The sequence below is a fragment of the Diceros bicornis genome, chromosome X (assembly GCF_020826845.1).
Source record: "Diceros bicornis minor isolate mBicDic1 chromosome X, mDicBic1.mat.cur, whole genome shotgun sequence".
Lineage (NCBI taxonomy): Eukaryota > Metazoa > Chordata > Mammalia > Perissodactyla > Rhinocerotidae > Diceros > Diceros bicornis.
This window is the reverse complement of record NC_080781.1, coordinates 90,710,422-90,734,285: the sequence shown is the minus strand read 5'-3', so window position 1 is coordinate 90,734,285 and position 23,864 is coordinate 90,710,422. Positions and strand designations below refer to the sequence as shown.

Sequence of the window (23,864 nt, the reverse complement as noted above, 5' to 3'; positions counted from 1 at the left end):
TATTTGTTTAGTGGTTACCTTGAGGTTTGGGCAAAAAATCTTCTGTATGAGATAGTCCATTATCTGATAGCCTCCTATTTCCTTATACTAAGTCAATTCAGTCACTTTCCTCTTCCCCTTCTAAGTTGCTCTTGTTATACCTTATTCTATCTTGTGTTGTGGCTGTGTGTTTACAGTGATGAGGTTAAATTTATTTTTGGTGAATTTCTTCCTTTGATCTTTGAGTTTAGTATTTAAGTGGTTGCTAACCTATTCCGGTAAAGATCTACTATTTCTCTGATTTTGTCTGCCTACTTTTCTCCTTACTCCAAGCTTTGTGTTCCCTTTCTCTTCTTGTTTTCGGGCCTGAGGGCCTTCTTGAGTATTTCTTGTAGTGGCGGTCTCGTGGCCATGAACTCCCTTAGCTTTTGTTTATCTGGGAGAGTTACTATTTCTCCATCATATTTGAAGGATATTTTTGCTGGATAGAGTATTCTTGGCTGAAAGTTTTTGTCTTTTAGTATTTTGAATATATCATTCCAGTCTCTTCTAGCCTGAAAAGTTTCTGTTGAGAAATCCGCTGAGAGCCTGATGGGAGTTCCTTTGTACGTTATTTTTTGTTTTTGTCTAGCTGCCCTTAATATTGTTTCTTTGTCGTTGACCCTGGCTAGCCTTACCACTAGGTGTCGTGGTGAAGGCCTTTGTCTGTTAATATATATAGGAGTCCTGTTGGCTTCGCTTACTGGTATTTCCTGCTCCTTCCCCAGATTTGGGAAATTTTCAGCTATTATTTCCTTGAATAGGCTCTCTGTTCCTCTTTCCCTCTCCTCTCCCTCAGGAATACCTATAATTCTTATGTTACATTTTCTAATAGAGTCCGATATTTCTCGGAGTCTTTCTTCATTTCTTTTTAGTCTTAGTTCTCTCTCTTCTTCCATCTGGAGTATATCTGTATTCCTATCCTCTAAAGTACTAATTCTTTCCTCCATATTGTCAGCTCTGTTCTTTAAAGATTCCAGATTCTCCTTTATCTCCTCCATTGTGTTCTTCATCTCCATCAGCCCTGATAGGTTTTTCTTTATGATTTCAATCTCTTTTGTGAAGAAACTCCTAATCTCATTGAATTGTTTGTCTGTGTTGTCTCGTATTTCGTTGAGTGTTTTTATGATAGCTATTTTGAAATCTCTGTCATTTAGTTTATGGATTTCTGTGTCTTCGGGGTTGATTTCTGGTTGCTTGTCATTTTGTTTCTGGTCTGGTGATTTCATATATTTTTGCATTGTGGTTCCTGTGTTGGTTTTTGTTTTCCTCATCCTGGAAGTCTCTGGTTGCACTTTCCACCTGCCGCCACTGTGTGGTGGTGAAGGGCTGTGTAGTCTAAGCCCCCTGCGCTCTGCCCCAGTTTTTCTGCTGCGATCCGCAGTTTTGTTTTGTTTTGTTTTGTTTCTTTTCCCCACTGCGATCCACGGGTCCAGTCCAATTTATTCAGGTCTGCCTCGGACCGCTAGATCTGGTCGAGCTGCAGACTCCGGGTTGTGGGGAGGGGGGAGCTCTCTCTTTTGCCCTCTGGGTCCCTGACGTGGGAGGCTTCTCGTTTGCCCCTCTTTATCCGCTCTCTGGGGTGCTCAGATGTTGATGGTAGCCCTGTGGCTCCTCTGAGCCCTCTGTGCGGGAGTTTCCCACTGGTTGAGAGCGCCCGAAGAGCTACAGTTTCCCGCCGAGGGCCGCCCCTCCCCCCTCTCTGGGAGCCGCGCGGACCGGATCGCTGATCTGATGGGGAGGGAGCGGAGTTCTCCTTACCTCTCCCCACTTCCTCCGGGGGCCCAGCACGTTCCGCTCTCAGATGTGCGGCAGTGTGGATCCCTCCGCTCCAGCTTTTGACTGTCTGGGATTCCGTTGTTTGTCTGTGGCTGTTACTTTTGTTGTATTTTGTGGGGGAAGAATTCACGGGAAAGCTCACTCCGCCATGATGCTGACGTCACTCTCATTATGCTCTTTTATAGTTGTTTAAATAGAGACAATGTGAAATTAAATGGTTTCCTTAGGGTCAAACAATGAATCGGGAAACAGACATTTACTTCTGCACACTAAAGTTGTGTTTAAGTGGACCAACCCTAAATTTTAAAACTTTATTGACTAAATCAACCATAGGCTACGCCATAAGCTACTATGGAAAAAAATCTAGCTTTCACATTTGAAAATTTTAAAGAAAACTTGTGGTAGGACAAAACTATACATATATACATAAACACTTGAATGAATTACTAAAAGATAGAAACTTAAATGGGCAAATTAACATTAACAAACAACCACAGCAAGACTCAGTTATGTAGACTTCTGGTATTTAATCAGTTGTAAGAAAGATTTTCAAGAGAAAGATTTATATCTATATATATATATATAAATATATATTATAATATACAATATAAATATAAATAAATAACAAATATATATTTTTATAAATTACATATATATAAACAAATGAACTATTAAATACACACACAGTTCCTATTATATTCATAAATTCTGGGCTAGCACCCATACTTTCTTTATACTTTATTTTATTTGCCTTGGTACTATGAAACTAAATATATATAACTGTAATTCATTTGTGTGTTCACCAAACACATATAAACTTGCCAGAAGCTGTGGTACATGCTGGGAAACAATAGTAAACATAATGGAAGTACTTCTTCCCACCTGCAAGAAGTTCCATGTTTAATGGAGGATACAAATGAGTAAAGACAATTACAGGCATGCCTCGGAGATATTGGGAGTTGAGTTCCAGACCACTGCGATAAAGTGAATGTTGCAAAAAAGTGAGTCACACAGATTTTTTGGTTTCCTAGTGCATATAAAAGCTAGGTTTGCACTATAATGTAGTCTATTAAGTGTGCAATAGCATTATGTCTAAAAAAACAATGTACACGCCTTAATTAAAAAATACTTCGTTGCTAAAAAATACTACCCATCATCTGAGCCTTCGCCAAGTCATGACCTTTTTGCTGGTGGAGGGTCTCGCCTCACTGTTCATGGCTGCTGACTGATTAGGGTGGTGGTTGCTGAAGGCTGGGGTGGCTGTGGCAATTTCTTAAAATAAGACAACAGTGAAGTTTGCCACATCGATTGACTCTTCCTTTCATGAATGATTTCTCTGTAGCACGTGATGCTGTTTGATAGCATTTTACCCACTGTGGAACTTCTTTCAAAATTGGAGTCAATCCTCACAAACACTGTTGCTGCTTTATCAGCTAAGTTTATGTAACAGTCTAAACCCTTTGTTGTCATTTCAACAATCTTCACAGCCTCTTCACCAGGAGTAGATACTACCTCAAGAAACCACTTTCTCTGCTCATCCATAAGAAGAAACTCCTCATCCCTTAAAGTTTTATCAAGAAATTGCAGTAATTTAGTTACATCTTCAGGCTCCGCTTCTAATTCTAGTTCTCTTGCTGTGTCCACCACATCTGCAGTTACTTCCTCCAATGAAGTCAATGAAGGTTGAAATCAACTTCTTCCAAATTCCTGTTAATGTTGACATTTTGACCTCTTCCCATGAATCATGAATGTTCTTAATGGCATCTAGAATGGTGACTCCTTTCCAGAAAGTTTTCAATTTACTTTGCCCAGATCCATCAGAGGAATCACGATCTATGGCAGCGATAGCCTTATGAAATGTAACTCTTAAATAATATGACTTGAAAGTCGAAATTACTTCTTGATCCATGGGCTACAGAATGGATGTTGTGTTAGCAGGCATGAAAACAACACTAATCTCGTTGTATATATCCATCAAAGCTCTTAGGTGACCAAGTATATTATCAATGAGCAGTAATATTTTGAAAGGAATCTTTTTTTTCTGAGCAGTAGGTCTCAACAGTGAGCATAAAATATACAGTAAGCTATGTTGTAAATAAACGCCCTGTTAGTCAGGCTTTGTCGTTCCCTTTATAGAGCACAGGCAGAGTAGATTTAGCATAATTCTTAAGGGCCCTAGGATTTTTGCAATAATAAAGGAGCATTGGCTTCAACTTAAAGTCACCAGCTGCATTAGCCCTTAACAAGAGTCAACCTGTTCTTTGAAGCTTTGAAGCCAGGCATTGACTTCTCCCCTCTAGCTATGAAAGTCCTAAATGGCATCTTCTTCCAATAGAAGGCTGTTTGGTCTACATTAAAATCTGTTGTTTAGAGTAGCCACCTTCGTTAATTATCTTAGCTACATCTGGATAACTTGCTGCAACTTCTACATCAGCACTTGCTGCTTCACCTTGCACTTTTATGTTATGGAGATGGCTTCTTTCCTTAAACCTCATGAACCAACCTCTGCTGGTTTCAAGTTTTTCTTCTGTAGCTTCCTCACCTCTCTCAGCCTTCATAGAATTGAAGAGAGTTGGGGCCTTGCTCTAGATTGGGCTTTGGCTTAACGGAATGTTGTGGCTGGTTTGATCTTCTATCCAGACCACTAAAATTTTCTCCATATCAGCAATAAGACTGTTTCACTTTCCTATAATTTGTGTGTTCACTGGTGGTTCACTTTTAATTTCCTTCAAGAACTTTTCCTTTGCATTCACAACGTGGCTAACTGGTTGGCACAACAGGCCTAGCTTTCACCCTATCTTGGCTTTCGACATGTCTTCCTCACTAGGCTTGATCATTTCTAGCTTTTCATTTAAAGTGAGAGACATGGGACTCTTAACCTCACTTGAACACTTAGAGGCCATTGTAGGGCTATTAATTGGCCTAATTTCAATATTAGTGTGTCTAAGGAATAGGGAGGCCCAAGGAGAGGGAGACAGACAGGTAACGGCCAGTCGGTAGAGCAGTCAAAAAACACACATTTATCGATTAAGTTCGTCATCTTCTATGGGCACAGTTCATGGCACCCCAAAATAATTACAATAGTAACATCAAAGATCACTGATCACAGATCACCATAACAAATGTAATAATAATGAAAACATTTGAAATATTGTGAGAATTACCAAAATGAGACGTGAAGTGAGCAAATGTTGGAAAAATGGCACCAATAGACTTGCTTGGCACAGGGTTGCCACAAACCTTCAATTTGTAAAAAATGCAAAATCAGCAAAGCACAATAAAGCAAAGCACAATAAAACGAGGTGTGCCTGTATAATATATTGTGAAGACTGCATTCTGATGGAATTGTCATCTAAACAGAGGCTAAATGAAGAACTAGTGAAGGTGTGTTCACAGAAAAGTTGCAAAGTCTTGTTAAGTGTCTTTGTTCCAGGAACAAAAGAAGTCAGTCTGAGGACAATTTAGGGGAAATAAAGAGATAAATGACCTTGAAACGACTGAGGAGGAGTTTAGATGTCCCCATGAAGACAATGTGTAGTCAGTGAAACGTTCCAAGCATGGGTGTGCCATGATAATTTACACTTTAAAGACAATTCTGATCAGGTTGTAGAAAACTGATCACAAGGAAACAGGACTGAAGGCAGATAGACCAGTTAGGATTCTGTTGAAGTCATCAACGAGAGAGATGTCATAGCACTTGTAATTATTGAGAAATCAAATTGTATATATCTGTGTGGGAGGCAGCTTCTGAAATGGCTACCAATGTTCCCTGCCTCCTAGTATTTCTGCCCTTGAGAAATCCTCTCCCCACGTGTGTGTGAGGGCTGGACCTAGTTAATTGCTTCTAACGATGACTGACTTCCTTTTTGCTTTCATTCTCTCTTCACTCCTTCTTGGCATGTACTCTTTGATGAAGCAAACTGCCTTTTGTGAGCCACCCTACTGAGAGGCCCATGAAACAGGGAACTAAGGGCAGCAACTGGATAACAAGCAGCAAACAAGAATGGAAACCCTCAGTCCAATAGCCCTGGAGAAACTGAGTGCTGTCAAAAATCACATGAGTGGGCTTAAAAACAAATCATTTCCCACTCAAGCCTTTAGATAAGACCAGAACCCTGATAACACCTCACGTGCAGCCTGGTGAGGGACCTTGAGGCAGAGGACTCAGCCCAGCTGTGCCAAGAATCCTGAAACTGTGAGAAAATAAATGTGTGTTCTTTTAAGCTGCTAAATTTTGGGATAATTTGTTATGTGGCTATAGGTAAGTAACATCATCTACAACAATAAAATTAAAAGTTAAAATTCTTGGCCTAGTGGTAAAGTTTGGTGCACCCCACTTTGGCAGCCCGGGTTTGGTTGCCAGGCGCAGACATATACCACTCATTGGCAGCCATGCTGTGGCAGCGACCCACATACAAAATAAAGGAAGACTGGCACAGATGTTAGCTCAGGGCAAATCCTCCTCGAGCAAAAAGAGGGAGATTGGCAACAGATGTTAGCTCAGGGTGAACCTTCCTCAGCAAAAAAAACAAAAAAAAAGTTAAAATTCTTTCAACATGATAGTCATGCACAAAAACATGAACCTATTTTCAAGTGCAATTGTATTCCTAAAAGCATGTGTTAAAATGGAACTGATATTCTTAAGTTATAATTTTGGATTTCTTGGGTCATCTCCCATATAGTATCTGGAGGGGATCTAATAAAAAAATTCAGCTCACTCAATTGACACACCTATCTTATAAGTCGTTAAACATTGTTTTAAAATAATGATATACTCATAGAAACAGAGATGAGATTGGTGGTTGCCAGAGGTAAGAGGTGGGGATTGGGGGAATTGAGTGGAGGTGGTGAAAAGGTACAAACCTCCAGTTATTAGATAAATAAGCTCTGGTGATGCAATATAGACCATGATGACTATGGCTAACAATACTGTCCTGCACATTTTAAAGTTGCTAAGAGAGTAAATCTTAAAAGTTCACATCACACATACAAAAAAAATCTGTAACTATGTGAAGTGATAGATGTTAACTAAACTTACTGTAGTCGTCACTTTGCAATATGTACGTATATCAAATGATTATACTGTACACCCTAAACTTATACAACATTATATGTCAATTATATCACAAAACTGAAAAAAACTAATTAAAAAAAGCAAAACAAAAAAATTAAAAATAATGACATGAATGAAAATTATAATAATGATAATAATAATAATACCAAAAGGCATAGTTTAGGATTAGGGAAAACTAAGTAACAACCAGATAATACTGAATAACCTACTGAAAAGAAAGAATTAAATTTACTGTCACCAACAAGGCCTAATTGACTAAAGGGATTAGTTATAAACAATGCCTTAGAAAAGCTACCAGATATGAACTTCTCTAAATTAAATATTTCTTTAAAAAATCAGATAAACCTCTTATTCTTACTTATATCGTGCAACGTATACTCTAGAACTGGTTTAATTGCCATCAACAGACAGTTGGAACAAAACATACCCCTTTGTGGTTTTATATAGTTGTGTTAAAAATTTCCACTGGATTTCAATGTGAATAATTTCTATTTGCCAAAATAAAACTAATTTAGCTAAAAAATGATTCTAAATGTGAATGCGTATCTGTGTGAATCGTAAATGCTATCAACTAAACGCCTGTTATTGTGCCTAATCAATACGTTTATCAGCAAAAATTTCTGAAACAAGAGAGACAGTCTCACTAACTCATAGCTAAAGAGTGTCATATTAAAATAACACAAGGTGTCTATAATGTTATGAAGCTAACCTCAAAGGAGCCCCGTAAAAAGCTGATTTCATTATTTTATGTATTCCATGTATATTAATATACCCTTACCAAATGCCTAGTGACATGAAGATCACATTACTTCATTCATTATTAGAAGAGACAGATCCCAAGTCATAGCAATGCTCTACAAATGATAGATTCTATGCAGAAAATGCATAAAAAATCTTAGTCATAGAAAAAATAGTCTTATTCCCTTCCATAAAGGTACAACTTCCGAGCTTTGGTTTAAGCTCTAAAGAACTGTCTTCGGTGCCAGGATAATAGGATTACACATTTCACAAGATAATATATGTGAGACTATAGCATTAAAAAGGGATCAGTTAACTATGCAACAAAACGCACAAATTACTAAGGGCATAAAAGCCATTAAGTCATTGTTACAGCATAGGGAAGTGATTAAGAACAAACCTGGGTTCAAACCTCAGCTTTGCCACTTACTAGCTATGTGAAAAAGACATATTGCTTAATCTCCCGAAACCTCAGTTCCTTCACCTATAAAACAATAATCATAGTATCTAGGGTTGGTGTGAGGAGTAAATGAGACGTAAATTTTTTTAAATGCTTAGCGAAGCTCTTGGGTTACAGTAAGTGCTTAACAAATGTGCTATTATTGCTATTAATGTTATTATTATGATTGCTATTATTATTGTTATTAGTAGTGATGGTGTTAGTAGCAGAAGTCGTACAATCACCATACATCACCAATATGTAAAGATAGAGCCATTCTGAAGCCTACTCATTCACAAGGCTGAAGATACACTGTCTCAATTTCTCCTTACAATTAGTGACTCTTATAATTCAACAATGGCATGTATCTCTGGCTCACAAATTCCTTTTTCCCTCTTCTACAGAAAGGAGGTGATTGTTCAATGTTAACATATGCCAATTGGAAATGTATACATGTGTCACCATAAGTTAAAATACTTAAAATGTTCATAATAAAAAGGCTTTGGTAAAGTGATAGACAAAGATGATCAGTTAGTTTACATATAGAAGTCCAAAGAATTTAGATATAGTAAAAATGATGAAATTATATACAGCTATGTATGGCTTTTACTTGGCTGCCCAAAAGGGGTAAGCCTTCTCGGTTTGTTCCTTTATGTACTAAAGCTAACACAATAGAGCATGCATATTGTGTCATTAAGATGACAAATTATTTGTTGGGACACCAGGTCTCTTAGGACACTTTAGCACTATCTTATAGGGGGTGTGCACTCTGAGATTGACATCTCATTATTTTCAAGTCAATTCCAAGAATTTCTATATTATAAAGACAGAGATGAATTCAATTTTACCACTCTTGTTTTTTCATTGCTTCACTAAATATAGAAGACTGTATTAAGCAACCAAACAAGGGTGGGTATCTTCAAAAGCAGCCTGCTGATTCTAAGACTAAGAAACACAATTTAAAATATGATGCCAGAGGAAAAGTACTTTTACATAAATATATCTTCAAACTCGGTTCCACCATAATTTTGAAGCTATGTCCAATATTTCAAGCATTGCAAAATGACATTTATATGCATTTGAAATATTTATAACACCTCAATTTTCTGTTATTATTAAAGCCAAATTGCACTACAGAAATATATTATTGAAGAAGCTAAATTTTATTAACCTCATGTTTATTTCTTATATTTCCTCCAAGCAACATTAAAGCCAAAGAAATTGCTTACAATTTCCACACACACTATCTTTGTTCTTCTTGAAACCTCTAGAGAACCCTAGGAATTCTAATTAGGATTAGCAGTTATAACCTACATATTTTATTATTATTTCAAGTTTAGTTAATATTAACCATCATTACTTTAATTTTTACATAATATCACTGCTATCTATAATTACTACAGATTTTTAAGGAAAATAACACTATTATTGAAGCCTTGATGTTTATATATCCCCAAATATCATCAAATCCAATAATAAATAAAACACATTTACAAATTCCAACAGTTACACATACGTATATTCAAAAGTACTAATAGGGTCTTTTCCAGCTGCCTCTAACATATATATATATTTTTTTCATTAATCCAGAAAACATTCTGAGATATATTTTGCCATACAGCATCATTATGGCTTATAAGAAGAACCTAAATATTATAAGCGTGGAAACACAGGAATGGGGAACTAGAAGAGACCCTAGAGATTAAGCTTAAGAATTTGCACTGGTCAGTATACCATCATATCTTGCCTAGGCTACTCGTATATGTTCACAATCAATGTTCCATAACCTATCTGTGAATTCCCATCACCTATCTATCTGGCAAAGGCCTGCTCAGTGGTTAATCATCAAATTATTGTGCCCCTAAGGCTTAAAGAACAAAAGCCCATTTCCTCAGTGTAAAGTTCACCTTACCACCTTCACCCAAAAGTCCCAACCCCACACGCCGTGCTTTCAACACAGTATGCACTTCACTCTCCCAACCATACTTTGCTAATGATGCTCTCTGCCTAGAATGTTTTCTTTCTTTCTTCTTCTATTGAAATTCTACTTAAATTTCAAGGCCCAGCTCAAATTATATCACCTCTGGGATCTCCATTTGCCCTACTCAAAATCAACTATTTCCATTTTCTGCTCCTATGGCTTTTTAAAAATATCTGTGCTAACATTTAATATAACTTGACTAAATGTAGTGTACCTCTTCCTCTCTCCCTCACTAGATGATGAGTTCCCTGGTGCAGGGAAAAGATCTTATTCATTTCTCTCTCTCTAATTTAGTATAGTATCTTGCACATAGTGGGTACTCTACAAATATAAACTAAATGAAGTGAGAGATCCATTCTCTCCTAAAATAGAAATAATTTGGTTTAGAATAGAAAATTAAAAATAATTTTCTCTAAAACTCTAAGAATAAGTAATTCAAATAGAAAGTATAATTTGATGGTACTTGCACATAATAAATATTTGCACATTTAAATATTACAGGTGGGGCCAGCCCAGTGGCGCATTGGTTAAGTTTGGCTTGCTCCACTTCAGCGGCCCAGGGTTCACAGGTTCGGATCCCAGGCGAGGACCTACACCACTCATCAAGCCATGCTGTGGTGGTGCCCCACAAAAAAAAATAGAGGAAGATGTGCACAGATGTTAGCTCAGGGCCAGGCTTCCTCAAACAAAAAGAAGACTGGCAACAGGTGTTAGCTCAGGGTCAATCTTCCTCACCAAAAATAAAATAAAATAAATAAATAAATAAATAAATAAATAAATTAGTATAGGTATCAGAACTAGTATATTTTAAAACTTCTTTCTATTTAGCAAACCGAAGAAACTTTAAACTCCCATGTTAAACATTTTCTTAAAACATAGACCGGTAATGCTTTACAAAGCATTTAGGGAGAACAGAGACAGGAGCTCTGGAAACCCCCTGCAGTAGGAGGAATTTCTCAGAGGTTTTGGAACACTGGGTCTAAGGGCTTTGAAAATAGGTCTTAGAAACAATGAGCTGCTCCTTCTGGAATGCACCTAAGTGAGCAGCAAACAGCAGCAGAAAGCAGTGCCCTGGAGCTCAGAAAGCTAGGGCAGCAGGGTTCAGGTTCACTGGAGCCAGAGTCTCCTGCTGATTTCTTACTGATCCTGCCACCTATTGATCAAATTATGAATCAAGGCACTGCAAGTGACAAGGAACTTCAGCTGTTACAGTAAAGCCAATCGATAGTTATTAAGTGTTATTAAAACAAGTGGCAGTTTTGTATCATTAAAATTTGTTTTGGCTATATTATGCATGTCTGGAATATGCAATGATGCTTAATTGTTCCTTTAAATGTCCCTTCAGAAGTAAATCTTAGTAAAAGTAATGGTACTGATGGTGCTCTGATTCGTACTCCAGTATAAAAATTAAGATAGTAGAAGTAGTATCATATAAAAAATTCAGAGAATCAGAGTTAAGAGGAATGGAAATACAGTATTCTCAGCAGTGAGTACATGAGAGCCTTTATATGATTTTCATTTAGTTTTATTTTGGCTTGATTAGGTTTTAGCAGCCTCAGGAAGAACTGCTTCTATTGTAACTGATTGGCTCTACCAAGTGCTGCTCAGAAGAGCAGGAAATTCTCTTGCTGAATTAACAGTTGTATTAAGCGTCAATAACTAAAAGAAAACACACACATACACACAGCATCATGTTAAACGAAAGGAAAAGGAGAATTAATATTTATTAAGTGCCTGTTATACCAAGCACTGTGCTGGGTGCTTTAAATATATAACCTTATTTAATTCTCACAACACTACTAGGTAAACATTAGTCTACTCATTTTATGGATGAAAGAATTCTGTCTCAGAGGTTACAAGTATCACAGCTGGAACGCAAATATGTGTGACTCCATTTCCTCTGGCTTTTCCCACTATAGCACACTACCTTTAGAAGCTCTCTAATGGGTTTTATACTTACTTCTTTCTCTCAAAACTTCATTTCCTTCATTTGTAAAAGAGACATTCTGGACTTCATCACTTCTAAAGTCCGGACTAACTCTAAAATTTTATGAAACCGGGCTGGCCCCGTGGCTTAGCGGTTAAGTGCGCGCGCTCCGCTGCTGGCGGCCTGGGTTCGGATCCTGGGCGCGTACCGATGCACGGCTTCTCCGGCCATGCTGAGGCCGTGTCCCACATACAGCAACTAGAAGGAGGTGCAGCTATGACATACAACTATCTACTGGGGCTTTGGGGGAAAAAATAAATAAATAAAATCTCTAAAAAAAAAAAATTTTATGAAACCTATGATTCTTGTGGGACTCAAAACAAATATATCAATAAGGAAAAGAGCAACCACTTGATACAAAATGCTCAAAGAACTGGAGGGAGAATTTCACAGAAAAAGAAATTAAAATTGCCTATGAAGAAAAGACAAGCTGCTCAACTTCACTCCTAATTTAAGAAGTAAAAATTATAACATGGATGATCTACCATTTTCACCTCTGAGATGGGCAAAGGTTGTGAGGAAACAGATACTCATTTATATTTTAAGTGGCAATACAAAGGGACACAAACTCTTTGGAAGGCAATTTGGTAACATCTATCAAAATTACAAACATTCACAGCATTTTACCCAGGAATTTTGCTTCTAGAATTTATTCTACAGATAGATTCTAGGTGCACAAAAGTATATGTAGATACATGTTCACTGCAGCATTGCTTGAAACAGCAAGACTGAAACTAATCTAAATATCCATTAATGGAGGATTGGTTAAATAAATTAAGATAGGCCCATACCACAGAATTCCATGCACTATGTAAAAAGAGCACAGTAGATAAACACAAGCTATTATGGAATAATACCCAAGTACATAAAGTGAAAACAGCAAGACGTAAAAAACAAAACACGATAAATATGCATCTTCTTCTAGAGGCATAGACTATTTCTAGGAAGCAATGCGAGAAATACAAGTAAGAGTGGTTTTCTCTGCAAAAGAAGCTGTAAGTCTGGGATTAAAGGAATATGTTTATCATGACTTTTTTTTTAACTATATGAATACCTTGATATAAGCATATTTCACTTCTTCAATTTAAAAAAGTAATTATAACAAATAGTCTCTGGAGTAATTGAAGAACCCTTTAAATGTGAAGTCTACCATAGCAAATAAGAAGGAAAATAAAAAACTAATGGCAGGAATTTTTTACATTGTCAAAATTCTTCAGAATAATCTAATCACCCCAGATTTGTGTGTGTGTGTGTGTGTGTGTGTGTGTGTGTGTGTCAACTTCAATCTACAAGGAACAACAAATACAGCACAAGCACCTCTGGTGTGCAAGATAGAATAGAAGTGCTAAAAAGGAATAATTTTCACCTCTCTCTCTCTCTGAATCTTCCAGAATTCACATTCTCACATTCTACGGCATGTTGTGACAAATCAGACAAATGAATGGTAAAGGTGCTAATTCCAAGGGCGTGAGAGTATGGAATGTATCAATTTCTTAGCTGTAAAGACTCATTCAGACTGAAAAAATCTTATGCTTAACTGAACTATCAATTCTACAATAATTAGTAAAATAGTAATGTTAAAATAAAATACCAAAAATTCACAGTAATTAATGATGAGATTGAGAAGTTACCTATATAGTATCAAAATTATGTGTGAAATTCACAAGAGGTTAAGGATCTAATCATAAACAAAGCACTCTATTATCAAATCAGTAAAATACACTTATTAGGTACTAGATTTTGATATTATTCCAGAAAATCTGCTTACAGAAAAAACTATAAAATTTCCTAGGAAACCAAATTAATAAGTAGTACCAACGTTAAAGACTATTTAAACACTATGGCACCAATCTTATTCCAATTTCATGAAAATTTTTGAGCCATTAGTATTGTTACATTATTTTCTCTTACAAGGTGAATCAACAAATTCATCTCCTTTGCTTCTCAGTAAAAATGATAACTTTATAATAGAGGGATATAATCCAGGTATTAAACTATAAAAATAAAACTCATATTTTCAGGTGAATAATAATATTTATACAAAAGAAAACTAAAAGGAAAAAGAGCTATCCTTCTTTAGTTGCTGGTTAAAACATAATCTATTTGTTTGACTCTGTCCAGCGTGGAAGGATTACACGTGCATAAATTACTAGAAATTTTTAGCAAAGCAATGAATTCAATATATCAGAGTAAGAAATTTACATTTAAAAAAATAAAATGTACCTTTTAGTTGGGTAGCAAAATTCAGTGCCAATTTTGCAAAGAGATCTGGATTTTCAAACTTGTCCTCCTTAACTTTTAACCAGACACAGTTCTCAGATAATTCTCTGGGTTCAATCTGAAACAAAAATAACAAAGATAAGTTTCTAAATTAACTTCGTATTTAATTTTTCAGAGAATTCACTGTCACCAAGGTTGAATCACATTCCCTTTATTCATCTACCTACTAAATCAACTTTAGGATCTATAAAAAATAACACTTTTTAAGTAAATGTTTATTGGGAAAGTCACAGAATTCTACTGGTGTACAGAAAAGGCACCCGATAGCAATAGGCCATACAGCAAACTATATTTTAAAAAACCTTGTACTGGAAGGATTCTTAAAAATAATTTAGTAAATCCCTCCTCCAACTCATACATATTGTTCTTGCTCCTGGATTTTTAAAAATAAAGAAACTGAGATTCAGAAAAGTAAACTCCCCATGTTCACTGACTAGGTTGAAGGCAATAACCATAATAACTGACACTCACATATCTCCTACTATGTGTGGGTACTGTTTTAAGTGATTTCCATATATTAACTCATCTAATCTAATCTTCACAATAATCCTTTGAAGGATGACCTATTATTATCTCCATGTTAAAGATGAGGAAACTGAGCCCCAGAAAGGTTAAGTGGCTGCCCAAGCCAGTAAACGACAAAGATGGAATTTAAACCCAGGCAGTGCAGCTCCAGAGAATTGCGCTCTTATCTACTACACTGAAACCCAAGATTAGAACTGCTGATTTTCCAGTACATCATGATGCTTTGTGATATGTAAGTACCATTACACTGTGCACTTAATTGCTAAATTAACATTATCATTACATTTAAACACATAGATAACTGGGCCAACAGCTTCTGGATCTTACAGTTTGGTGGATTGTACCTAACAAAAAATAACTTTTCTTCACAAACCATTTATACCATATTTACTCTTATGAACAAAGCATAATTATATGCTTAACTTTAAAATTGATTTAACCATTATTCTGGTCAAACCAATTTACTATGTAGATACTGTCAAATATCACTGTAAGTATGTTCTTGGATAAGTCATTTCCCCAAATGGTGGTCTGGGTAATTGTATTTTCATTAGAGGATTAGTTCCTAGTGAATGGAGACTGTGTCAATCTTGATAATAAGCTTTTCACAAGACATATTATTTGACAGTAATAAAGCAAAATAACACTCAAAAGAAAAAACTTTCATACATCATATCAAAAAACAATTAGCTTATGTCACTATTGAATCCTGTCACTTATTTAACACTATCTGAAAGCTTAAAACTAAAAAAAATCATTCTCTAAGAACAAAAATAACCAAGATGAAAAGGCTCAATAATAAAAAAAGATTATATTTAAGAATGTTATAGTACTTAAAGTTAACAATGGTAAAAGAATCAAAATTATTTTTCATTCGGTGATATATTTTGTATATTACTCTCTAACACCAATTTCACTTTGATTTTCCTTTTGCCTTCTACATTAATTTCAAATTATCAGTGGACTTTCCAATTCTCTAGGTACTAGACTAAAAGATGAACATAAGATGGTGAACTCACAAAGGAAAGCAAAAGAGTCAGCAGTCATGTTCTCAAACATTACATAATACACGTACGTAGCAATACAGTTATTCACATATTAACAATCATCTCTGGCTAGACAAAACCAAAAAACTTCAGTCATAGGATTACCTTTGACCAGTTGATTCTCTTCATGGACACCTCAGGTTTATATATTTTTTTCTGCTTCATTCCATACGGCAGATCAAGTAGTGCTCCTGGGGGAGGAGGTGGTGGAGGAGGTCCCCCCAACAAAGAGGGTGGCTGTGGTACACCAGGTAAAGGAGGTGGAGGAGGAGGGAGAACTCCTTTGAGCAGAGGTGGTGCTGGTGGAGGTGGGGGTGGAGGTGGCCCCACACCTGACAACACAGGTGGAGGAGGAGGGGGGTCTGGAATTCCTGCTGAACCTGAGAGTCCGGGTCCCTGAAATATAAATAATCCAACGAGTAAACGCTTACAGTAAAACATAGCAACAAAGAAAACTTATCAGTAGACATTTGTGGTTTATTTATTTAAGATTACACGTATACACTTTATTTAATTTAGCAATGTCTAAGGGCTTAACAGTACATGAAAAAGACTTGCATAGATTTTTGATGAGCATTATAAACTTGGGACAATGACTACTTCTGCTAACACACTAATGCCAGGAAAGTTGGCATCCTCAAAGATTTTGTGAAACACTCCTCCAAAATAATGAAAAATTATCTTTCATTAAAAATACATGCAAAGAAGAAGTGCTATATGGTTTGGGCCTGTTAGACTGGTTGGTTTGAATATGGGATAATTAATACCAGGTCATAGATTTGATTCCCTTGGGGCCAATTAGCTATACACAAAGAGTCTGTCTCGCAGCCCCAGTCACCTAGCTGTCTTCTAATACCAGTAATAATACTAAATAACATCCATTTGCATAGTAATATATGTTTATCAATGTGTTTATATCTATTATTTCTTTTCATCCTTATTATAACCATGTAATGTAGGTAGCATATTTTTGTGTGTGTGTGTGTGTGTGTGTGTGAGGAAGATCAGCCCTGAGCTAACATCTGCCAATCCTCCCTTTTTTCTTTTCTTTTCTTTTTTTTTTGCTGAGAAAGACTGGCCCTAGGCTAACATCCGTGCCCATATTCCTCCACTTTATATGGGACACCACCACAGCATGGCATTGAAGAGCGGTGCGCCAGTGCACGCCAGGGATCCAAACCCAGGGCCGCTGCAGTGGAGCGCACGCACTTAACCGCTACGCCACCGGGCCGGCCCCTAAGTAGGGTATTTTTCTCTCACCTATATCTCACCACTTATAGATTAGGAACCTGAACTGCAAAAGTTAGATGACTAACAAAAGCTCACATAGTCTGAAATGTGATCAAGATTTGAATATGGTTCTTCTCATACCTAATGCAGTCCTCTTGCCACCTTAGCAGACTGCCTCCTCACGAATGGGGTCATTTGCCATGAGGGGAATTATTTACACAGATTGGATTATGAGGAGAGTATAACTTATTTCTACTACAAGAAAGTAACTTCAAGCTCATTCTCTAGATAATGGATGACAGATGAAGGAGAACACAGCATTCCATATTGTCTACTTTTTTGATGATTAATCTGTACTTGTTTTTTTAAACCATTACTGATCACAATGGGTCACTTTCCAAAATAAATGAATATAAAAGCAAAGTTGTTTATTATATTATAAACATTCCTAAGAAACTCCTACCACTGAACGGATGTCTTTTGTAATCAAGATATGATATTAGATTAACTGAATAAATGGCTTAAAACTAATGAAATTTCTTGGTGTAGTGTTATTTTTATTTGGGGAGAAAGTCTTCTTATCTTTACTAATATGAATTTCCTACTTGGACTACTTAATAGTGCGAACAAAACTTAGAAATATCTTTAGAAAATAAATAAATTGAAGCATATTTTTGGAAAATCAATTTAAAGAACTGGTCTATTTATCAGAATATTAAAAATTAGCAATCCTAAGTAGATAAGATCATGGAAATGTTTCTCATAATATTCAATGTGCCTGCCCAAATATTTTATTCACATATCTGAATGTTTGTGTGTGTGTGTGTATACATATATATATACACATATATATGCATCAAAAGTGTTTATATACTTTGCAAATGACAATCCTCTCCTGGAATGCAATCCTCTCCTGAGACTGGAAAGAATTAAAGATGGGATTAAAATATGCAAAACTCTGGGGCCAGCCTGGTGGCGCAAGCGGTTAGGTGCTCGCGTTCTGCTGCAGCGGCCCGGGGTGTGCCAGTTCGCATCCCAGGCCGCTTGGCAAGCCATGCTGAGGCGGCGTCCCATATAAAGTAGAGGAAGATGGGCACGGATGTTAGCCCAGGGCCAGTCTTCCTCAGCAAAAGGAGGAGGATTGGCAGATGTTAGCTCAGGGCTGATCTTCCTCACAAAAATAAATAAATAAATTGCAATATGCAAAATTCCTTTAATTTTATTTTTACTGCAACAAAATTATAGAAAACAATCTGATGGAAACCAAATAAATTCTGGGGAAAATTAAAACAATTTTCCTGAAAAGTTCAGGAAATTAGTAATTTACCCTACGAGTTTTGTATATAAATGGATTTGTTGAATAATTTTAAAGTTAAAATGTATATCCCGCTTTTTATTAATAGACAGCAAAGTTAAAGTAATACGTGTTTGTAAACATCAAATTTTGCCTCTATTAGATATATTTTTTTTTTAAAGATTTTATTTATTTATTTTTCCCCCCAAAGCCGCAGTAGATAGTTGTATGTCATAGCTGCACATCCTTCTAGTTGCTGTATGTGGGACGCAGCCTCAGCATGGCCGGGGAGAAGCGGTGGGTTGGTGCACGCCCAGGATCCAAACCCTGGCCGCCAGCAGCCGAGCGTGCGCACTTAACCGCTAAGCCACAGGGCCGGCCCTAGATCATATTTATGATATGAAACTTGTGCAACCATAAAAAATGCTATTACTTTAACATAAGATTTTACTCAAGTTAAATACATATTTTACAAATTTTATAAAGAATCTCAAACATTTATATTAAATGCCACCAGCCTTTAAAAATCAAATCATATGAGCCCTTTTCTTCCCTCCCATGAACAATTAGGGATAGAAAAATTAAATTAGCTACAATAGAGTATTGAGAATTGAATATGGCAAATGAATAATTTAATATTTGACACAATTTTGTGTGCACTAGAAAGGACTGTGTGACTCTGCACTTTTACAGATCAGTTAATTTAATAATAAATAACCAACTACTCACTAAAGGACTAAATGGTAGGTGCAGCAGGGCCTTGAATAAGAATAATAAGTAAAGACACTGTCCTCAAGGTGCTTATGCACAAGTGGAAGAAATAAAGCAGGCACACAAATACGATATGAGTGGTCTACAAAAGTGATATAGAAGTTCAGAGAAATTCCCTAACCAAGTTTTTGGCGAAGCTTTCCAAAGCATGTCTTACTGAGCCTATCCTTAAAGGATTATTTCGTAGGCACATATGAGCAAGGGAGGGCATTTCTGACAGAGAATAACATAATTTAGCATTTCTCAACTAAGTTCCATGAAAACACTATTTTCCAGGAGATGTTCATAGGTGGTCTGAGATAAAAGGTTCTGTGGTAAATGAGTTTGGGAAAGCTGTACGAAAAAGAATTAGACAAGTTTCTTCAATGTAGCACATCTCAGACCCTTTAATATGCTAATGAATATTGTGAATATCCAAGAGTAAAATTTCAAGTGTACCAAATTTATTGGACTACGGAATGTTTTCCTCATGACAAACCTATTAGCATGTCTGTAACTAATGTCTGAGAAATGCCGGCAGAAGGAAAAGTGTGGAGACAGTAAATTCTAAATGTGAAGGGAGAAAAGGTGACTTAACTGCAACAGAGGCTGCAGTTAGGGTAGCAGTCAGGGACCAGGCTGCAAAGGGGAGATGAGATAAAGGAGCCCAGGATAGAAGGCCTTCAAATTCCTGGTAAGCAGATTTTTATTTAATCCTGAATGCAACGGGCAACCACTGAACATATTAAAGCCCAGAGTGACAATAATCAGGGCAGTGTTTTCAGAAGATTAATTTGCCACAGACATAAAGGATAAATTTGAGGAGGAAGAGACTACAGGCAGGGGGAAAAGTTAGGAAATAATTGTAATATTCCAGGCAGGAGATAATGACAGAGTGGCCCTGGAGGATTCTGGGTTTTGATGCAAGGGAAAAAAGAGTCGGAGAAAGAACTGACATAAAACAGTGACCAGCTTAATTTGTCAGGTGGTGGGGCAGGGAAAAGGCAAAGAAATTCTAGCTTTACTATCAAAAAAATTGGTGGTAAAATTTAAACAAGAATGGAGGCCAACCTGGTTTGAGGAAAGAGAGTGACTACAAATAACGGGTTTGATTTCAATATGGGGAGGGAGAGCTAATCAACAGCTGGAAATATACGACAAACTCCGGAGACTTGACACCTACTAACAAGTGACATTTAAATTTATGTTGCTAAATGGGATATTAGTGCAAGGAGATACAGAGAAAAGAGCAGAGGACAGAACATTGGGGAATGTCACCATGTCGGGGGGGCAAAAACATAAAGGGAAACTAAGTTCTCAGAGATGTCAAAAGGGAAGTCAGATGATACAAAAAAGGAGAAAGAAAGTTCAGTGAAAAGAAATTATCAAATATTACAGATAAGTGAAACAGGCTAAGGGTAGGAAAAGGCCACTGCATTGGCTAATTTGGAGTTCATTGGTGAGTTTTGAACTCGTTTTTCAGTAGACTGATGGAAACAAACCTAGTGAATCAAGAAACACCTACTGAGCATCCACTATGTTAAGAGGTAATCTTCTATTTCTTAATATTCATTTAAAACATAAAATGCGTTGAGAGTACTTAATCAGTTCTAAAATTTAGACACCATACTTAACATTTAAAGTGTATATGGGAGCTTTTCATCATAGGGAATGTAGGTTTCGGAAATGTAAAAGTTCCTAGGTTTTGAAATTATGGTAGTCAAGATTTAAAGAGATCTCAAAAAGCTTTTGGGATAATTAAAATGAAGGAGCATTTCCACATTCTTTTTGAAAGAAAATACTATGCATCCAATTTTTCAAATCATCATGAAAATTTCATGTCAGAAACAGTTTTGCTGGTATAAAATATTCCATTAAAAATATTCTAAGCAGTTTAAGCAACTAACGCCTTATTTTTATCCAAATATTAAAATGATTTATTGTCCTAGAAAATCAAATCTGCGGAGTTATTTCAACTAAAACGTGAAACAGCCAAAAAGTCTGCTTCTGGTCACGTTTTTCCTTCCATCTAACAAGATAATTTTCTACCATCAAACTCACTGTGACATGACACCAAGTCTATATCTTGTTTCATTACCTGGGTTCGAAGTTGCTGGATTTCTGTTTCAAGCTCTTTGATTTTTTCTTCTCTTTTTTGAAGCTCAGCTTGAGCTTCCTGTCGAGCTGTGAATTCTTCATCGAACTGCAATGAACACCACCATAAATGTAATAATATAGTTTTGAGAATTAACTAAGTGGAGTGACTCCTGCTTTGCTGAATTCCCAAGTCACTCAGAAAATCAGACCTCTTGATTATTTTCATGACAATTAAGCACCCCTATGGGGAGTGGGGTATTGCTTGTGGTGAAGAAATATGCCCCCAACCCAAGGTAAACAAACCAATTTTTACTTCTGGAAAAAAATATACAAAACAAATTTTTAAAAGGGTGGACTGAGAAGTCTCTCTTCACATACAATGGACATCTTTATTGTTTTGTTATTGAAAGTTAGGCTTTAGAATTAATCATGTTTTTTTAGTGTTTTATCCCATACTTTTAAGTTTATTGAATTAGAAAATGAAACAAAAATTAGCCATCAAGCAGTTCAACTTCTTAACTATATTTAATTTTGAAACGAGATTGCACATTTAGAACACTCAAATGGATGTACATTAATACAAATTAGAATATTTCTATTATAATCTTAATTACTTAGCATCCAAAAACTGGGGCTCCACAAAATCTAACATTAGGATGGTATATGGCAGATGGCATTCTCCTTCAGATGGTTAACCAAAACATTTGTATAAAATGTTATAAGAGGGAAAATGAGAGGTTAAATTACGATAATGCAAAGCCAAAGAGACCATCTGAATGGTGAATATCCATTCACTGCATCCTGCCCAGCCCTTACCTCAGTCAGGGCTCTAAGCAGTCCCAAACAAGCCTGCATACATAGAGTGAATACTGCTTATGTTCAGCTATAGAGCATTTGCCCTTTATTGTCAATATCACATCAAGTCATTTTAGAAATCTATACATTATTCCAATGATAGTATTTCTGTTTCTAAAAGTGATATATCTTACTGTCTAGAATTGTCTTTTGAGTTAGCAGAACAACAAAAAAGTTGTTCACTGTTAATAAATATTCATCCTCATAGTAGATTTGACCTTTGGGAATTATAAAATGCCATCCAGATCCAACTCTGAAGAAAGATTGGTTAAGCAAATTGGATAATAATAGTGTTTGGGTCAAACCTGAAATACTACTTCATTAATCATTTTGTTCATCTCTACTTGAGTCCCAGGAAAATGTCTCACAAAGTTTGGTCCAAATCATCTCTAATCTCTTTATATTTCAAACCCATCCGAGATCCTTCAGAGTCAATAAATGACCTTGTTTCCTAGTTCACTGAGAGGATGGAGCTTTTTCAACTTCACTACTATCCGTGTTAAGATTTATGTGATTCTATACTCTCGTCCTCCCTCCCAAAGTTAGCTTCTCCTGTGTGCTTCTCAAGCATGGTATCTACCCAAGCACACTGCTCACAATTTTCCTCTACAAATGGTTTATTAGTACATTTGAAGAGAGGCACACAATGTTTCTGCTTGTAATTTAAAATGATCTTAATCTGCAAACACGTAGACTATGAAACATAGAAACAAGAGCTGGAAGACATCTTACACGCCCGCTAAACTTGTCCTCTCCTTTTAATGACAAAGAAACTAAGATCCAAGAAGAGTCAGTGGCATACTTAAAGTCACAGCTAATTAGTGGAAAAGCAAAGATCAGATCTTACAACTACTGCTTCTCATTCTAGCTACTCCCCTCCTTTTTTGATTTTTACTACTTTATATGGCCTCTTAAAATCACCCAGAATAAGAGAAGTCATGCAGAGAACCACTGGGAGACCATACATGTTTTCATTCTAAATGTTGGTGATTAGAATAAAGCATCAAACACTGCAATTTCTTTTTTACTATTTTAGGACTCCTTTTCCCATAATATATGCCTACAGAAAATTTTACCAGATAGATCATCATAATTTGCTCCGTCTTGTGGTGTCTAATACAGTGCTAGTGAAAAATTAAGGAGATTCTAAGATTTTCCAAGGGAATTTTAAATGTGCTATTTAAAACAAGAACATTAGAAATATAAAGGTCTATTAATCAAAAAGCGTGCATTTTCTTTCACCAATAAAAATGACAGCTTCACACAAACATTTTATGCTCAAGCTCTTAAAATCTATTCTATAACTGAAAGAGCAAAGACATTTCTTCAGATGCCCTGAAGTAACTTCAGTAATAGTCTATAATTTCTGGAGTGATAGCAAAAGTGATTATCTAATCTCCAAGGTAAGTCATAACTTTGAAGAGACAGCAATATGTAAGGACTTTATCTTGCTGTCAGAAGGCTGAAAACTGGAGAGCTTTTAGACTTGTGCTTCAATCCTTCTCCCTGCCACCAACAGAAGAGAAATACTATACTAATGCTTCATAGCGTCTAGAACAGAAAAATGCAACTTTCGGTAGAAGCTAATAAAATTATAGTATCTTTCATGAAACAAGGAAAAGACAATCTGAGATCTAAATAAAATTGAGATATTCATAAAGCTGGCATTTACATAAGGCATTAACACACAAAGAAAGGGGAACTTCAAATTCCACCAAGCCTACCTGAAGTAGCAGCATCATATAAAAATGGTAATTATAAAATTCAAAGA

At 36.3% G+C, this 23,864-nt stretch overlaps 1 protein-coding gene across 4 annotated transcripts in view; it reads right to left on the bottom strand.

Annotated features, from left to right (window-relative positions):
- The window catches only part of DIAPH2 (diaphanous related formin 2), an 836,961-nt gene that overhangs the window by 559,505 nt on the left and 253,592 nt on the right, over nt 1-23,864 (bottom strand). For all 4 annotated transcript variants that reach the window (XM_058536303.1, XM_058536305.1, XM_058536306.1 and 1 more), the window contains 3 exons: nt 21,240-21,344; nt 15,973-16,263; nt 14,240-14,354 (listed from right to left, as the gene is read on the bottom strand). In XM_058536303.1, coding sequence (XP_058392286.1) covers nt 14,240-14,354; nt 15,973-16,263; nt 21,240-21,344 — 511 coding nt within the window. The remainder of the gene's footprint in view (nt 1-14,239; nt 14,355-15,972; nt 16,264-21,239; nt 21,345-23,864) is intronic.